At 39.4% G+C, this 13311-nt stretch overlaps 5 protein-coding genes across 5 annotated transcripts; 2 read left to right on the forward strand and 3 right to left on the reverse strand.

Annotated features, from left to right (window-relative positions):
* Nucleotides 1-6: 6 nt before the first annotated feature.
* LOC115621474 lies at nt 7-1181 on the reverse strand. The gene is made up of 4 exons (XM_030515134.1): nt 999-1181; nt 680-929; nt 482-615; nt 7-427 (listed from the first exon to the last, which is right to left on the reverse strand). The coding sequence occupies exons 1-4, from the start codon at nt 1102-1104 to the stop codon at nt 72-74; spliced, it is 846 nt and encodes a 281-aa protein (XP_030370994.1). The 5' UTR covers nt 1105-1181; the 3' UTR covers nt 7-71.
* Nucleotides 1182-1464: 283 nt separating this feature from the next.
* LOC115621028 (protein takeout-like) lies at nt 1465-3066 on the reverse strand. Its single transcript, XM_030514548.1, has 4 exons — nt 2979-3066; nt 2676-2919; nt 1837-1970; nt 1465-1772 (listed from the first exon to the last, which is right to left on the reverse strand). The coding sequence occupies exons 1-4, from the start codon at nt 3064-3066 to the stop codon at nt 1465-1467; spliced, it is 774 nt and encodes a 257-aa protein (XP_030370408.1).
* Nucleotides 3067-4020: 954 nt separating this feature from the next.
* On the reverse strand, nt 4021-5293 carry LOC115621030 (protein takeout). Its single transcript, XM_030514549.1, has 4 exons — nt 5206-5293; nt 4912-5155; nt 4393-4526; nt 4021-4328 (listed from the first exon to the last, which is right to left on the reverse strand). Exons 1-4 carry the CDS (start codon nt 5291-5293, stop codon nt 4021-4023), a joined length of 774 nt encoding a protein of 257 aa, XP_030370409.1.
* Nucleotides 5294-6536: 1243 nt separating this feature from the next.
* LOC115621031 lies at nt 6537-7156 on the forward strand. The gene is made up of 3 exons (XM_030514550.1): nt 6537-6580; nt 6657-6796; nt 6849-7156. Exons 1-3 carry the CDS (start codon nt 6537-6539, stop codon nt 7154-7156), a joined length of 492 nt encoding a protein of 163 aa, XP_030370410.1.
* A 2303-nt stretch (nt 7157-9459) lies between these two features.
* On the forward strand, nt 9460-11218 carry LOC115621420 (leucine-rich repeat extensin-like protein 3). The gene is made up of 2 exons (XM_030515071.1): nt 9460-9503; nt 10260-11218. Exons 1-2 carry the CDS (start codon nt 9492-9494, stop codon nt 10950-10952), a joined length of 705 nt encoding a protein of 234 aa, XP_030370931.1. The 5' UTR covers nt 9460-9491; the 3' UTR covers nt 10953-11218.
* The last annotated feature ends 2093 nt before the right edge of the window (nt 11219-13311 follow it).

The raw sequence follows: 13311 nt of genomic DNA on the forward strand, positions 1-13311 counted from the left end.
TTACTGTAATCTGCTGAAGAGACATTTTCTATTATTGCGCTAAGGATTACATTGTAATACACATTGTGAAATTATGGATCAGTAATTGACTTCCCAGTACCGTACAGCTTCTTGGAAGTGGGAATATCTTCGACAAAGAAATTCGCTGGTATGAGATTGAATACCTTCGACATTAAGTTGAAGAGCAGGCTTTCCACAGTCTGATAGATAAGGGGCTTGAGTGCCTCGTAGAAGTCGCGCCAATTGTCGTTGAAAAACTGATTGGTGCTGCGCTCCACTTCCTTGCTGCGTCCATTGAATAGATTATCGAGGTGAGTACGGACTCGTGTCATATTCAACTGTACCCGCACCGATGTTACATTGTCAAATGTGAAGCCGCCCTTTTCATACAACTGCGTCTTGGTGAGCAGTAATATGTCTAGATTCTCTGTAAATGGACAAAATAACATTGAGATAGTTTTAAAGATCCTGATCAACGCACCAATCTCAATGAACATATTCCCAGAACCGCTAAGCGGTATCAACAATATTCGTCCGGCCATCTGGTATTTGGCATCCAGCCGCATTTTTGGCAGATAAATTTTGGTCTGCCAGCTGAAGTCCTTCTTGCTGACACTTCAATCGCGAAGGTATGACTGTCAGTGGATTTTGCTAGATTTTCAGAATTAATATCACGCACCGGCTCTCCTTTATTTTGGTCTGGGCAAATCCCTTAATGACGACGTCGGTTAAGTTTGCACGTATGGTGGCCACCTCATTATTGTCCTGTTTGAAAGCAATGTCCTTCACGTGCATTGGATCAAATGACCCGAAGCTTTGCGCTATTTCTGGTATGCCAACAACGAGCTGGTCGATAAGTTTTTGCACCGTGTTGGTGGAGCATTTGGTAAAGCCCGGCTCATAGATCCGACATGAGGGCAAAAAGGATGCTGTGCAAATATGTACATTTACGCAAATATGTATATATGTGAGTACATAGAAGGAAATTGTCGTCTTACGCTTTTCTGTGTAGTACTCGACGGCAGCAACTTTGAGGCAGAGGCCTAGTGCAATCAATGCGCCACAGATGCCAAGTGGCACACAATTTTGGTGTCTGCTGCCCATATGTGTAGTCGATTTGCCCACAGAAGCCACAAAGTTACATCAATCTGTTCCACAAGTAACAACCGACGGAGCGACGAGCTCCACTCGCTTGGCTTTCAGCGTGCAAATAACTTGAAATTGTTTATGGCAAGCGTATATAAGTTGAGTCGCGGCCCAGAACTTATCTACACTTAGCTACCATATATACATATATGTATAATAATATGTATAATGCTTGACACAGGTGCAACAAGTTTAATGGCTCCATCCAAAGATCACAGCTTGTGAGAGCGACATATTTCCTGCTATTCAATTTTTTATATACAAAGGTTTCAGTTTATTAAGATCTTATTTGCTTAACTTTTCATAAGCCTAAATATTTTAATGAAAATTCTCGATAAAATAATTTGCCGGCACATATTCGAATGTTTTCTTGAAACGACCCAACAAAACGATGTCTACAGTTTGTTCAATTGTCGGTCTCATTAGTTCAAAAAAATCGCGCCAGTTTTCGTTGAAGAGCACGTGGGCAGTGTCCTCCAGGTCCTTGTTGCCCCCAAAGAGATTCTCCAGTCTTATCTTGAATCCACCTATTTTAAGATTTGTGTTGACACCCTGAACATCAGCAAAAGCCGCTTCAGGCGTTATACGTGGCTTCACGAACATTTCGGAATTTAAGGTTGCGTCATCTGGGGATTAGAAAAGCCATTTATGTAGATGCTTTGCACAAAGTATTGAGTTCATTTGGCTTACCTGCTTCAAAATATCCTTTACCTTGGCTGTTTAGATTTAAGGCCAAAATATGTCCCTTGACTTTGTAATCAAACTCAAAGCGAAGTTTCGGGGCATTTGTAGCAGTCTTAGCCGTGTGGGACGAAGGATCATAACTGAAAAGAAATATCAAAAATTAAAAATTTGCGATTCACTTTCGACTAGTTTTTTTTTAAATGCTATTCTTAATTTCAACAAAAGGCTTGTTCTGCTTTCCGATTCCACTACAGGGTGCGCCATCATTTATGTCGGTATGTAAATATTGAATAACTTTATCATTAGTGAACCGATTGACTTGAGTAGACCAGTGTTGAAAACCGCAGTTCAAGAAATTGTACAGAACCAAATTAAATAAAAATATCTCATACTTGAAAATCGGTTGTTTTTTTTCAAAGATATTCAATGTTTACATGCCGACATAAAAGATGGCGCACCCTATAGTTTTCCAATGGAAAGATTGATTTGTTATAAATAGGGGTATAGTGGACAAATCAAAAATAATTTGTTTAAAATATGTATGTTTTCTGTGGTTTCTACCCGTCACTTAACGCATATAAGTACTAAATAAATCAATATCCACTTTTATAACATCAAAACTTCGATTAATAGGCAGCATGGTTTATGTATAGTAATAAGCTAAAAGCATTTAATATATTTTTTCGAGTAGCATACCATACCTATTCAAAAGTGGAAGCTTTAACAACGAATACAGATTTTCTCGTCTATTTCGACTGATATTAATAATATGCCTTGCATTGATTGCACAATGTATATAGTATTTGTAACGCCCAAATATTATTTAAGTCATCACCATTTCTTACCTTGCGGATTGGACAACAGCTCGGCTGGCTCCCTTGATCTGGACATTTCGTAGTTCTGCATTAAAAACTATAGCACCGTTGGAAGGTGAGATCTTTATACGTTTTATGTGGAGAGGGTCAATGGTTGTGAGTGTGTTTGTGCCCGGCAGTCCATCTTTCCATTTGCTGAACAAAACCTGTAAATTGGCAGCGAGGCATTTCTGGAACCCGGAATCGTCCAGTCGGCATGGATTCAAATAATCAGCTGTAAAAACCAGAAAGTAGAACAATTTATATTGGATAAAATTTGGCGTATTCGCTTACGTTTTTCCGTCAGATAGTTGGCAGCTGCGACTGCGAGTACAACCGACAGGGCCAGCAGACTCAATGAGATTGAAATTTTAATTCGCATATCTTAGCGTTTCGCGTACAGAATAGCTGGATTCACTTAAAACGGAAATATTCTGTTATAACTGTTTGTTTGGTAATATTTGGACGTTTGCTGTGCTTGAAATTTCCGAGTGAAATGGCGTTTCTATTCCCTGCTCTTGTGTTTTATTTAGAACGACATTTAAACCTTACATTGCATATATCATTTGATTTTTGATATTTTAACTCAGCTGGTTAGTCGCCTTTTTTTTGATTTGTGTTTTAATTTACTTGTTTTACGAACTAAACGAGTTTGTCTATATTAGACTTGTTGCTGAAATAGAGAGTGACATAATATAGAGTAGCAAATGGCACTTGAATTTTGTAGATGTTTGCAAATATTAATGCGTGTTTTTTGGCACACTCTGTTTGTTCATAACCTTCAGCTCTGTTTTGATTACTTTCCCAACTAAAAACTGCACAAATCGGACTATAAAATAATCTTCATTCTACAGCTATGGGGAATCACAAAACCATAGGCGTAAGTACGTTCCCCTTTAAAACAACAACTGTGATTTCATGATTTAATTTAATTAAAAAAAAAACTCCAGTCTTGATAGAAGTTCCTCAATTAAGATATACTATAATTCAGTTGTCAGTCGCAATGCAATACGACAAGAAGGGGGAGTTAAACTTTGGCCGTTGGGGGCAAAGAATATTAAAGTAGTTAACCAAGCCAATATTGTTATGTATGGCATAAATATGTGGCAAATGTTAAGACTTTGCCATTCACACAGCTTCGATTAGAAGCATTATTAAAGTGCCTTTGGGTGGAATCGCTATAATTCTAGCATTAATGTAATCAAAGTCACCAACTGGAACCACATACACGGCAATTTCAAAAACGTGACATATTTTCAGGTATTCCATTTTTTGTAGGCAAGGATTTTAATTTATTAAGAGCATGTTTGCTTAACTTTTCAAAAGGCTAAATATTTTAATGGAAGTTCTCAATGAAATAATTGGCAGGCACATAATCGAATGTTTTCTTGAAACGGTCCAGCAAAATAGTCTCCACAGTTTGTTCAATTGTCGGTCTCATTAGTTCAAAAAAATCGCGCCAGTTTTCGTTGAAGAGCACGTGGGCAGTGTCCTCCAGGTCCTTGTTGCCTCCAAAGAGATTCTCTAGTCTTATCCTGAATCCACCTATTTTTAGATTTATCTTGACACCCTGAACATCAGCAAAAGCAGCTTCAGGCGTTATACTTGGCTTCACGAGTACTACGGAATCCAAAGATGGTTCATCTGGGGATTAAAAACACCATTTATGTAGATGCGTTGCACAAAGTATTGAGTTCATTTGGCTTACCTGCTTCAAAATATCCTTTACCTTGGCTGTTTAGATTTAAGGCCAAAATATGTCCCTTGACTTTGTAATCAAACTCAAAGCGAAGTTTCGGGGCACTTGTAAGAATCTTAGTTGCGTGGGACGTAGGATCATAACTGAAAAGAAATATCAAAATTTAAAATCTTGTATGCATAAGCGATGCACCTTCGAGTAATTTTTTTGAATGTAATCCATAATTTCAACAAACGGCTTGAGCTTTCCGATTCCACTAGTTTTCCAATGGGAAGATACTAACATTTAATTATTTTTAAAAAGGTTCCTTGTGGAGAAATCAAAAATAATATAATAAGCTAAAAATAAAATAATTTAATTTATTTTTTCGAGCAGTTGCCATACCTTTTAAAAAGTCTAAGCTCTAACAACGAATACAGATTTTTGTGTATCTATTTCGCTTGATACTTATTAAAAACAAGTCTTGCATTGTATATATAGTAGTATTTGTAACGCTCAAATATTATTTAAGTCATCACCATTTCTTACCTTGCGGATTGGACAACAGCTCGGCTGGCTCCCTTGATCTGGACATTTCGTAGTTCTGCATTAAAAACTATAGCACCGTTGGAAGGTGAGAACTTTATACGTTTTATTTGGAGAGGGTCAATGGGTCCGAGCATGTTTGTGCCCGGCAGTCCATCTTTCCATTTGCTGAACAAAATCTGAAAATTGGCAGCGAGGCATTTCTGGAACCCGGAATCGTCCAGTCGGCATGGATTCAAATAATCAGCTGTAAGGTTGAACAATTTATTTTGGATAGAATTTGGCGTATTCGCTTACGTTTTTCCGTCAGATAGTTGGCAGCTGCGACTGCTAGTACAACCGACAGGGCCAGCAGACTCAATGAGATTGAAATTTTAATTCGCATATCTTAGCGTTTCGCGTACAGAATTGCTGGATTCACTTAAATCGGAAATATTGTGTTATAACTGTTTGTTTGGTAATATTTGGACGTTTGCTGTGCTTGAAATTCCCGAGTGAAATGGCGTTTCTATTCCCTGCTCTTGTGTTTTATTTAGAACGAAATTTAAACCTTACATTGCATATATCATTTGATTTTTGATATTTTAACTCAGCTGGCTAGTCGCCTTTTTTTGATTTGTGTTTTAAGTTACTTATTTTACAACCCAAACGAGTTTGTCTTGACTTGTATTAGACTTGTTGCTCAAATGCAGAGTGACATAATATAGAGTAGCAAATGACACTTGATTTTTTGAGGCTTTTGCAAGTACATATTATCTTGTCTTATTTGTTGGTCGCTCATACTAAAATGTCTTCGGAGCGAATAGCCAATACATGTTATAATTCTAGCATTTATGCTTATATTCAACTAGCTGAAGCTAGTGCCATAGTGCCATAGAATACTAGTTTAATAAATTGTATATACATTTGTTTACAAAAAAAAATCATGAATGTAATCAAAGCCACCAACTGGAACCAAAAACACGGCAATTTCCAAAACACGATGTAAGCCAACTAGTTGTCTTATGTTATATGCTTCGATTTTCAATGTCACATCAGACAATGTTGCTATGCAGCTGCACAGACAGAGACCAAGGCCTCCGGCTGCAGGGTTGATAACCCCTCGGCACAGTCGAAGCAAACTTTAAACTAAAGAAAAGCTAGTCAAAACTACACTGTCAAAGCGTGGCTGATTTCTGCGATCAGTCTGCTGTGAGTGGCCAACTGAAGCAGTAGCGATGCAGTTCCATGGGGTTTTGTTTTCAGTCTGTGTTGTGATCGGTTACATTATAGGGCCGGTTTGCAGTGCCGCGCAGTCTCACACGTACCTGAGGGAAGTGCGTAAGTTCAGTTTACAACTGATAGCGAAGCTTTTATCACCCTGTAGGATATTCCAGCGGACTTTCTGAAGCCTTGTCGGCTGCGGGATAGCGATGGCTCCTGCCTAGCAAAGCTGGTTCAGGACATTTTCTACAATTGGCGTGATGGTAAAACCTCTCAGCAACCACTGTACATACTCTGACCAGTTGAAATATTGTACAGGAGTGCCAGGACTACGTAGTGTGGGAGCATTGGAACCCTTTCGAGTGCGAAGAATTCGGTTGGCTCAGCATCTCCCCAATGTCGATGTTAAAGCCGAGATGCGTAATATGAGGACCCATGGACTGAGTAAGGCCAAGGTTTTAAATAGCACGTACGTTTATTGCACTATATAGTATACATAGTATACTGATCGCTGAGTTGTAAAATTATCGCATTGCTCCCCAAAGCACACTGATCGGCGGCGGACAGTATACCCTTGGTTTTCATGTGCAAATGGCAAAAATTAAAATTGAAAGTGAATACAAGGTAAAGGGCCATGTTCTGCTGCTCAATCTGAACAGCGTGGGCAACATGAGCGCTGAGTTGGGTGAGTTGGCCCGGATTCAAATACAGTACCTGCCTAATATGGATTGTTTCAGAGAATCTGGAGTACTTTGTGGCGCTGAAAACAAAACCTCAGCGAGTGGACGGGGTCACCTTCCTAAATGTAAGCGCTGTCCAAACCGACATCGCTCGCATCGACAAGATTCGCGTGCAGTTCTCCAATCTTTTCGGTGGCAATGAGGAGCTTGAGCGCAGTGCCAACGAACTGTTCAATGACAACTGGCGGGTATTATTCGACTTACTGCGTCCGGTTCTAACGCAAACCTATGATGCAGTACTGCTGAATCGATTCAGCAAGATTTTTGCATACGTACCGGCCAAGCTATTATTTGAGGACTTGTAGTTACATACTATATGCAATTCCCATTCTTTATTATTATTTAAAATGTTGCCTTCTCACAGAACAAATATGATTGTACATACGATAGCTATTTAAAATTAAATATCTTAATCACACCAGTTCGAATCTTGTATATCTCGTATACAAGAACTGATGCAATTGTAAATAACTCAATGAAAAAAATGCATTTGCTTAAATTCTTTTTATTCAAGTGATTCAAGTAACTGCGAATTGAGGACTCAAACACGGCTAAGACTGTGCGACAGATATGAAATCTCTCATCCGTTGCCTTCGCGACCGTTAAGTTCGAAAACTTCAATGGTTGACTTGTCGTTTTTTTCACAAAGGAGTTATAAATCGATCTACATTATTATCCATTACTTAACAATACTCTTAATATGTGATAGCAAAAGAAAAGCAAAGAAAATTTAAATAAGAACATAGGCAAGAATCTTTTGGTGCGAATTAAACCCAACACAATTCGTTTTAAAACATACTTGATAACAAATCAAACAGAACAAAATCAACCAAAACAATATTGGAAGAAATATTTCCAAGCATTAAGTTATTCTGTGTATATATAGTATAGAGTCAATTTAAATTTAAACTCTCTATGTTGTTTATAAAATAAAACGTAATCGGGGCTGCTTGGCTGTTTTAATACGTTGCGTTTGTTTTCAAGTTGATTCTAAGCTACCCTGCCTTTTAGAGTCCTTACTAGTAAAGGCTTTTTGGAAACAGGCAATGCCCTGCTGGTACGTAATGCACATTCGCTGATCAATCCTGTGTCAATTTAATTTAATATTGATGCTATGTACTTATATGTGGTTTGTAATAATATTGTTTTATGTAGCTGTTGGGGCTCAGAAGTTCCCAGTGTTCTTGCGGACGGACAGATGGATATGTCTCTATTGATTCGTTTCGTCATGCTGATCATACTATATAGTCTATGAATGTGGCGGTTGGACTTTCTAGTATACCCTTTGTACGTTCAGGTACATGGCTTAGATTATAAGTTAACTTAGAGAGAGAAATTCATAACAAATTCGATTTGTCATCGAACGAAAGCTATTGCAATATTCACAATAAACTTGATCTGTTGGGCAACCAGTTATTTTGCATTTCTATAGAGCGAAGCGCCCAACCAGTTCTTGCAGCATCCAAACATTGTCTACTGCTAATTTAAGCCACCGACCAGGTCAGTGGTCCAAAGGTTTTTTTGCACATTCGGGCAGCAGTGAACAAGAAAGAAATGGTTTAAGTTTTTGCCATGACAGCAGCAAAATGTTAAGGTAATTGTTGTGGTTGTGTTTTATCTGACGGACTGCCGTCTCGGTACCTGTTCAATCATGCCGAGTAGTAAGCTTATTGAAAGAGACCAGATATAACCTGCGGAGCTGTGTAAAAAATAAAAGTTGTCAAATGCGTTACATTGCTGAAATAGTTCGATTGCTTCTAAGTGGGCTGTGAACCATTACAAACACTTCCGTGCATGTCACACTGGCATGCGACACTGTTCTGCCCCCAGCATTTTGTTCTCATTGCGTATGCGTGTGCGCAAAGAATTCGATTTGCTTCGAATCGACGTTAATAACCCGATTGTGAATTATTATACACACATATGTGGAGGCTACGCTACTCTATCTAGCTTACTCACCTGGCTGGCTGGCTGGCTGGCTGGCTGGCTATGGCTATGTACTCGAGCATGATTCGCCAGCTGCTTATGACGCTTTCGATTTCTATGCTGCATTCCAAGCACTTGGCTCCCAGCTCGTGCACAGCAAAACGCTCTGCTCCGGTTCTGCCGACGCGTCGGTTTTGTACAGCTAAGTACGGTAAGGCTAGGCGGCTGCGGTGGTTGTCTGTCTGTCGAGCTGTCTGTTGCTGTGAGTTTTGTGGGGCGCAGCTGATCGCCGCCTTTGCCAAGTGGGTACCCCAGCCTCGGCCTCGGCCCCAGCCCCAGCCTATGCCCCAGTACCAGTTCCTAAGCCCAGAGCCGCCAGTGCTTGAGCGTACGAGCAATTTGCTCGCTTTTGCCGTTCGCAGTAGTTTAATTTTATTTACTTACTTTTTGTTTCGTTGCTGCGCTTTACGACATGTTGCTCGTGGTATAAAAGCGTTGCACGCCCTGATTTTCTTTTGAGTTTGTCGTTTCGTTTCGCAGAGTCTTGAGTACAAGTGCAGAAAGAATTCTTTACAAATCAAGTGCCTCATTTCGCTCAGTTTTCGTTTCGCTGCTTACGATCTTTATATTATTTTTCCGAAAACTCTCAGCATCGAGATTGGCGAATACGAAGCGACTTCAAGAAAAATCAAAAGAATAAATTGGGATTGCGAAATGTCTCAGCTGGTAAGAAAATAAAAAACATCTGAAGAATAAGTGCAAAATAAAATGAATATGCCAAATGAAATGAATTCCAAATCGAGACAAATAGTAAAACAACGACTTGAAAAGTGCGCAGTTAGACTCAGAATACCACAGCTACGGCTTTATAAAGAGCTGGCGATAAAGAGAACCGGTTTTAATTAACCCAAGTCTGGTGTCAAATTTAAATACATTGTACCAGCCGCTGCTCTGTCTGTAGATTTATGATAAAAGTATTGTTTAATTGTCGGTTATTTACGCCAGTTATCTGTCCTTGAGCACACTTCGCCTCCCCGTTGGTGTTACAAGCGAACAAAATAAATCACAAAACCTTCAACAAGTAATCTATTTTAAAACTCCATTCCCCATTCCTTTCCATGCCGATTTAAACGGCATTAATTGGATTTTTGCAACTGCCATGAATTTGTCGAGCAATGAGCATATTATGTGAGCATAGTTGTGATTAATCATGGCTTTATTTATGTCTATTTTATAGTTGCACACAACATGTGGTTTAAAAATTATAAATTACAATAATTGAAATGAACGGATTGGAAAAATCAAAGATTTCAACACTTGATGCACAATTTGTAGAAAACATAACAAACCAATAGTATTTGTATACTAAACATTACTTTTCGAAATGTTAACACTGTAGGCGTGTAGGGGAACAAAGAAAAAAGATATTAGTGTGGTTAACTTTTGATATAAATAATGATTCGTTTTTTGTTTCTTCTTCAGCTTACAGGTGTCCTGCTGCTGCTTGTTCTACAATATGCACAGGCCCAGCATCAGGACTACACAACACCTGTGCCCATACTGAAGCAGATTGATAAGCACAACGATGATGGGTCGTACACGTACGGGTATGAGGCGGCCGACAAAAGCTTCAAGATTGAAACAAAGTATCCCAATGGAGAGGTGTACGGCAAGTACGGCTATGTGGATGATCAGGGCAAGATTAGGGAGATCGAGTATGGTGCTAGTAAGCGTGGCTTTGAACCTGCAGGCAGTGACATTAATGTCCCGCCACCAACGCTGACCAATAGCAATCCCTATCCACTGGGTCCCAACGAAGTGGACGATGGTCAGTATCGCGAGGATCCCGCCGTATACTATAAGGACCAGAAATACAATCGTCCCTTAGCGGCCAGCAAGTTCAGTTTGAACGATTTTGGTCGAGCGCCGCAATACGCACCCGCGCCTGCACCCCCCCGTCCCTACTACAATCCTGCTCCACAGTATTATAACCCACCAACGCCGCAGCCGCGCTACTATCAGCCACAGCCACAGCCCCAACCCCAGCCCCAGCCTTACTATGCACCCCAGCAGCAGCAGCAGTACGCCGGACTTCCCAATCAGCACCACCCAGCATTGCGCAACCTGAACATCTATACTGGGTCCTATAGCATCGACTACACGGGCAGGAAGTAGGCGTAGCTGCGGATGTAGGCCAGTTTTGTTTTGGAGGTGCGCGCCATGTGGGAATGAACCAGGAGTACCGAGAGAGATACCGACTGATGTCCGAGGACAATGTCAACTTGTTACTGCCAAATAAATCAGTCATTTCGATATCCATATGAATGTGTTTGCATATACGAACTATGTGTATGAGTATGTATGATGTTATGTCGAATGAGTTGTAGAGCACAGAAACAAAATAAATAGGTTCAAAATACATATCTACCTGCTACATCGTGCACCTGCTTCTTCCATTCTTCGGCAGTCGTTCCTGGCGTAGCCGCTAAACCAAATTCTATATACAAACAATATGAAATGAGTACAAGTAATGAGTTGAAATAAATTCCAAGAGTTCCGCTTCAATTAAGTCGAACAATAATCAACTGAATTACGTCAACAATTCGCCTGCGTGCTGGCGGTGCAAAAACGGCCGCCAAAACAAGCCGACGCGATGACTGAAAGAATGAACAGAAAGAGTAAAAACTGATTTTGATTTAGATAGAAACACGAATCGGTTGCTTGGTATTTGCAGCTATAGGAATTTGGTGCACTTATGCAATGGCCAAAACCAAAACCACTTTCAAATGCGCCGCGCGGTGCCACTGGCAGTGGTTAGCAACCACCAGTTGGCCAGCAGTTGTCCAGCCGCATGCACTTCATTGGGTGTGCAGGGGCGTATGTTTGTAACAAAGTATGTGCATACCTTTGTGTAGTATAAGGTGTGTATGTGCTGTTGTGGCTTACTTGCTCTTACACAGTGGGATTCATTTGAGATCTATTTTAAAACACAATCTTCAACACTCTCATTGTGTGTATTTGGAACATTATTGGAGCAAACGCCACTTTTCAAATGTCAGCGTGGCAGAAATCTCTGTCTATAATTCCCATTATTATTATCTATAATTCAATTATAATTTATAGTTCACATTTTTAATATAAGCAAGGAACAGGTTTTTAGACTTCCCAAAAAATAAACTAGGAAATTAGCAGGTCGTGTAAAACTTGAATTGATGGATAGATTGGAAAAATGGGTGTTTCCTTTTTCTGCTGTAAGAATAGAATAAACTTAAGTATACAAGAAGATTTATTTTGGAGGAATCTCTAAATATTAATGCATAGTGTACTCTAAATTCGACTTAGCGAAAAGAGAACCTCCTACACAGTGTAGAAAACGGTAGATGTGTTTTGCATTTTGATTTCGAATTGAACAGGAACAGGTAGTGTAGGCAGGTTGAAGAGCTGACAAAGTTGGTTCTTTAAATGACTATAACGTCGGCTCATCTTCGACATAAATCCGCATAAGATTTGTCGGCTAAAATGTTTAAATATATTTATTAATCAATATTCCGCATTTTATTATAGAATGTGAACCTGATGAAAAATGAACAAATCTTTATTTTTGTTGAATCTTTTAAAGATGTTGACCACTGTGCTATTACAGCTCCAAGAGCCAAGCTTGAACCACGAAGAACGAAGTCAACTGCACCTATTAAATTTGCACAAACACCAACACACACCCCCTTGACGGAAATTTGTTGCTGTTAGCGTTTATATAATTTCTTAGAGCCAAGTCTGCAGTTGCTATAAAAGTGAAACTTGTCTGGCCACTGCTGCAGGGGCGTTGGCACGGCCAAGAATTTCCTGCACATAACATAATTGATACTGCTGTTCACAAATTCAGGTGGTATGCTTAAGAAAAAGAAACACTGCACATGCATACTGGTACACGAGCACCATCTTTATATTGAACGCAAATTGAGCTAAATACCTGCTCCACTTATAGGTATTGTAGTTAAGCTTCTTTGCATTATGCTTCACTATGGAAACAAATACAAAGGAAATTTGTTTACCATTGCAGCATTATTTAGTTTTCTCGTTCCTCGTTAGCAATTCAATAATCACTATGCAATAACAATAGCAATAAACAATGAAAAATAAAAGCCACAGGTTGGTTAATTGCATGCACCCCTCATACGTTTATTTATTTATTTATGTGTCTACTTACCAATTAGTGTAGTCGCCAGCAAAACGAAAGAGTTGTTTCTCTACCGATCTTGAATATCAATCTAAATATAGACACATTAAATTCAATTAGATAAGTAAAATCAGAGCGATAATGTTAGCCTTATTTCTGCATTCTGAGTATTGAAGTATTAAAGCCGCATTAAATTAGAAGCTGTCGAAATCTGTATCATGAGAGACAACATAACCAAACCATATCGACTTATTCGAGACCAAGGAGTGATGTTTTCATAATTAACTTGACCGATGTGAGGGTAGAAGAGTATCGGTATTTGCATTTTGACTTTCCTGCAGCTCTTAAACAGTACCT

This window comes from Scaptodrosophila lebanonensis, unplaced genomic scaffold (genome assembly GCF_003285725.1).
Source record: "Scaptodrosophila lebanonensis strain 11010-0011.00,11010-0021.00 unplaced genomic scaffold, SlebRS2 tig00000024-arrow-pilon, whole genome shotgun sequence".
Taxonomy (NCBI): Eukaryota; Metazoa; Arthropoda; class Insecta; order Diptera; family Drosophilidae; genus Scaptodrosophila; species Scaptodrosophila lebanonensis.